This window comes from Vicia villosa, unplaced genomic scaffold (assembly GCF_029867415.1).
Source record: "Vicia villosa cultivar HV-30 ecotype Madison, WI unplaced genomic scaffold, Vvil1.0 ctg.003318F_1_1, whole genome shotgun sequence".
In the NCBI taxonomy this organism is placed as follows: Eukaryota; Viridiplantae; Streptophyta; class Magnoliopsida; order Fabales; family Fabaceae; genus Vicia; species Vicia villosa.
This window is the reverse complement of record NW_026706174.1, coordinates 52071-57031: the sequence shown is the minus strand read 5'-3', so window position 1 is coordinate 57031 and position 4961 is coordinate 52071. Positions and strand designations below refer to the sequence as shown.

Here is a 4961-nt window from a genome sequence, read left to right as displayed (position 1 = left end):
TACTGGTAGTTTCCAATTAGGATAGTATTTTGTCTTCTTGCAAATGATTAGAGCTGGATGTGTTAGCACATGATTGGATCCCAATTGCTTTTGTCTTTTATGACTTAAAAGAGCACCTTGACCAATTGATCCTATAGTAATGTCACGTTCCATTTTCTTTTAATAAAATACCATATGCTAATATCACAATAATGCATGCTGATACAAAAGAGTAAATGAAATAGAATTGGTTATTGGTTTGTAACGTTGGGCCACAAGGCGCATGGGCCTTGCCCTCTTTTCAGAATTTGCGCCCCCTTGTTGCTAATACACCACCAGTTTGCCAACCATGGGCCTGAGCGCCAGTTACTATTGCCACCCCCATTTCTGGCCCAGTTTTGCTTGTGCATATAGTAAACGCTTTTTACACCCCATGCTGTTAACAAAACTAAATAATAAAATCAATTTCTATCTTTTCCTTTTGCATATTAATACTTTTTCTTAAATAAAAATAACAAAAATAGTTTTTTGACCAATTAGAATTTTTAGGAATATTGTTTTCTTTTAATTGGAATTTTAATTGGTGATTTCTTTGACTTTTATTTGGTTGATAAACCATAAAAAATAAATAGTTTTCTTTGTTAATTCGAAAATAGTTCTAACATGAATAAAGTACAATTGTTTGTGTGTATATATAATTTTCATGATTGGTTTAGACTTTAATTCTTTTCTTTTTTTGAATACTTTCTTATATTGTGAAATGCTTAGATAAACCTCTTCCATTTCTATTAGAATTACAATAATAATACTAGGCTTAGAAATTAGGCTAGTCCCCCCACTTTCTCATTTCTTTTTCTTTTACAACATAAAACATCTAATAAAAATACTTGATTTTAATCCCTTTAAAACATACAAAGAAAACACTAAAAAACATTAATAAAAAGTGAAAATCATTAAAAAGGGAATGGAAGCTTGGATCTCCCTTGCTTTAGGGAATCATTCGAGTGCCTGGATTTCCCTTGCTTTAGGGTTCCATTCGGGCGTAAGTTCCCAAATTCTAAAAAACACAAACCAAAGAGTAACTCGAGTTTTCCTTGCTTTAGGGATTTCCTCGAAACGCTCAAACTCTCTCTCTTTCTCTCCTTTTTTAAGGGCATTGTTATCTCCGCTCTATTGCATCCTAGGCTGTCCCCTTATGCAAGAGCGTGAGCGTTAACTCCGCCCAACTAAAAAACACAAAAACAAACAGAAAATCTTGAGCCGAACTACGGCGCTCTGATTCCTGAAAAGGATACGTAGGCATCAAGTCGCGGGGCTTGAACGAGCACACTTGTAAATATTCCTTCTTTTCCCCGTATTTCTTTTGCATTCTTTCGCATATAGACATAGACATAGTACACACCCTTTAGATAGAAACAAACATAGGTGGATACCATCGAGTACGATGGGCGCGAGGGGTGCTAATACCTTCCCCTTGCGTAACCGACTCCCGTACCTTGATTCTCTGGTCGCAAGACCTTGTTCCTTCCTTTCCTAGGTTTTCTGATATTCCTTTCCCTTATGGGATAAATATATTGGTGGCGACTCTGTTCATTTTTCGCGAGCGTGCGACATATCCACAGCCCTTAAGGGGTTTCCTTGGGTTTATCCCTTAAAATGTGTGGGGCATCCTTATTGTAACCCCCACTCTATGCCACATTGCATTGCATGAAAAAATATAAAATAAAATATATTCATATACCATTGCATCATAGGAGTTTATCATTCATACATGACATGCATTTCTACAAGGAGCTCATTCGCATCTTTACTTGTATTTGGAATCAGAGACTGCAAAATTGATTTCCCGACAGTCGAGGTTGATCATGGGACAAATTCAGACAGACATGGCAGATGTTAGGGCTCGGATAGGGACTACTATGGGTCAATTTTTGGAAGCTATCCAAACCGTTACCCGTGGACAAGGAGAGTTAAGGCAGCCTGTTCAGAGGCCGGATGTTACCGTTGATCCAAGTGGCGTTCATCAAAAAGTCGTCAATCCTACCCAAGAGGTCCCTTTGAATCAGAATGTTAGAAACACTATGCGAGTTCCCGTCAACGAGGCTCTGTACCGTGAGAATCTTTCTGTTTCGTCATATGATACTTTTAAGTTTCCAATGGATGAAGATGAGGGTAAGCTTCGTCTTTTGGATAAGAGATTGAAAGCTGTTGAGGATCGTGATTGCCTTGGTTTGGATGCTGCTAGTTTATGCTTGGTGCCCGATATCAAGATTCCTCCAAAGTTCAAAGTCCCCGACTTTGAGAAGTACAAGTGTACCACTTGCCCAATAACACACATCAAGGCATTTTGCAACAAGATGGCTCCTTATGCAGAAAATGATAAACTTCTAATGCACTTATTTCAGGATAGTCTTAGTGGGGCATCTCTTGAATGGTATACCCAGCTTGAAAGGACCAACATCCGAACTTGGAAAGATCTAGCCAAAGCCTTTTTCAAGCATTACAAACATAACAGTGATATGGTTCCTACCAGAATCCAACTTCAGGGTTTGACTCAGAAGATTGACGAATCCTTTAGAGAGTATGCACAAAGATGGAGGGAGCTAGCTGCCAGAGTCCAACCGCCCCTTTTGGAACGAGAACTTATAGACATGTTCATGGACACGTTACAAGATCCCTATCTGAATCGGATGGTTGGGTGCGCCGCTTCTGAATTCTCAACTTTGGCTGTCATAGGAGAAAGAATTGAGCATGGTCTTATGACTGGTAAGATTCAGAATGCTGCTACTAATTTTGAATTCCCAGAACAGGATGGTGAAGAAACAAGTACAATTTCCGAAGTTGAAGAGAAAGATCATGCTTATTCTCCGGCTCAGATCCCTTGCTATCAGATGACGGAAATTATTCCTGATCAGGATGCTCCACAAATATGTGTTGCAACTATTAGCCAGCCACCAGTTCAATTTGTGCAACAAGAGCATGTTCTATATAATCAATCACTTAAGTATGCTCCACAACAACAGCAGAGATATAAACAAAACCGTCGAGCACAAGGCGGGCAGAATCAGCAGAGGCCCCGAAATAATCTAGAGAGAAGGAATTCTCCCCTAGATCCAATCCCTATGACCTACAGTCAACTCCTGCCACATCTGGTACAAAGCTCATTGGTGGTTCCCAAGTTTCTTAAGCCACCAAAGTCATTCCCTCCTGAGTATGACCCCAATGTGCAATGTGAATATCATGCTGGATCAGTAGGGAACTCGACTGAGGATTGCAACGCTTTTAAAGCCAAAGTTCAACAGTTGTTTGACAGGAGGTACTTAACCTTTCAAGAAGGAGAATTGTTGATAAATGGTCACCCCTTACTTTGACGAATACAAAAATGGAAAGCATCATCTCTTAAAAGTCAAGGAAGCTCGTCCTTAAGATCATTAGGCTTTGTTAGTTTCCACTTGAAATTTTGTTATTACTAAGTTTTGTTTGTTTCTTAAAGTTGTACTCTTCGACTAATATTAATAAAACGAGCATGCATGTTTTTGAAGCCAATTCATTCGTATTCACTCTTTCTAAAAATGGAACAAAAAAAGTCAATCCATTTGATCATCTTTCTATTTCTCACATTTAACAAACTTCGAGGGAGAATGATGTAATTAAAATTAATCGAATTTTGCTAACGTATGCTTTCAATGCAAAACCGAGCTGATGATGTACAGGCATTGTTTCAATTTCTAAACAGTGGAGATATAAGGATGTTAATCCCTCGTCACCCCCTCGAGCCAGGAGTTGGAGTTTGTTTCTACTTTTTCAAATAAACCTTGATTTTAACCAGGGGCGGGGTAGATTTCAATTAATTCAATGGTGTATTTTGGTTGTCAAGAGAATCAGTCTATCCAAGCAAGGATTCAAGCAAAAGGTCAAACAAAGGTCGAAGCAAAGGTTCAGGCATAAGGATCAAGCAAAGCAAAGGTTCAAGCATATCTTCTTCCTCATTACATCATTCAAGATCGAGGAAGTACAAAGGTGAAGCTTACAAATCAAAATCAACATGGCAGTCACAATATTCAATATCCAAGGATCAATATTTCCAAAAGGAGCATTCAAAAAAAAAGAGAAAAGCGCCCGCTAAGTCATAATGGGAAATCCCATGGAAAGAAAACAAAATGACTTAGGAAAAAATCAGGGCATCCCGATGGACCAAATTCAAAAGAATTGGTTCATGCAAAAATAAGGGATACAAAGGCGAAATACAAAGGACAATCTTGTGACTGCTAAACCATCAAAGCTTCACATCAATGCTTGGGTATTTACAACATCTTTCATCGGTGCTTGGATCTTTACCAAGGCTTCTGCTCAACATCAAAAGAAGTGAAATGATTCTCTTGCAAATGAAGCACATTCATTGGGTTAGGCGGTTTTTAGGATTTGGAGAACATCAAGGAGAAAGGGATGTGTTTATATAAGATTTGAGCCTTATATCATTTATTTCTTAAACCACGAACCATGGCCACGTTACAACCCTTAAAAGTCCTAATTGAAGCTTGGTCAAATACGAAAGCATACTTGGCATAATTTGGTTAAACTGACTCCTATTGTTTCTTAATGAATATCCATATCGCTTCTTCGCATCTTCCATTTCTAATCATCCACGTCCTTGTAAAAACTCCGATTTCAAAACTTGCATGTGCATCACGTTTGAATTACTTTTCAAAGGGTACAATTTTACATTCAAATAAATACTTGGCATCAGGGAGATCCCTACATTGGTTTAATCAAAAGTAATCATTTCTGATAAAGACTCCCGAATGGGTGAACCACATCTAGGGGGTTCTCCTAAACAGGGGCAGAATTTCAAGGATTACAGGGGCATATAATCAACAGATCCTATTGACTAGGGGCATTATTCTAAGATTCAATCAACTTGGGTCACATATCGAAGCAATAACAGCCAGGGGCATATCTTTCAAGAATTCAAAATAATGGGG

General features: G+C 38.5%; 1 protein-coding gene across 1 annotated transcript; it reads left to right on the top strand.

Moving 5' to 3' along the window:
* Positions 1-1865: 1865 nt before the first annotated feature.
* LOC131640787 (uncharacterized) lies at positions 1866-3350 on the top strand. Its single transcript, XM_058911168.1, has 2 exons — positions 1866-2267; positions 2385-3350. Exons 1-2 carry the CDS (start codon positions 1866-1868, stop codon positions 3348-3350), a joined length of 1368 nt encoding a protein of 455 aa, XP_058767151.1.
* Positions 3351-4961: the final 1611 nt, after the last annotated feature.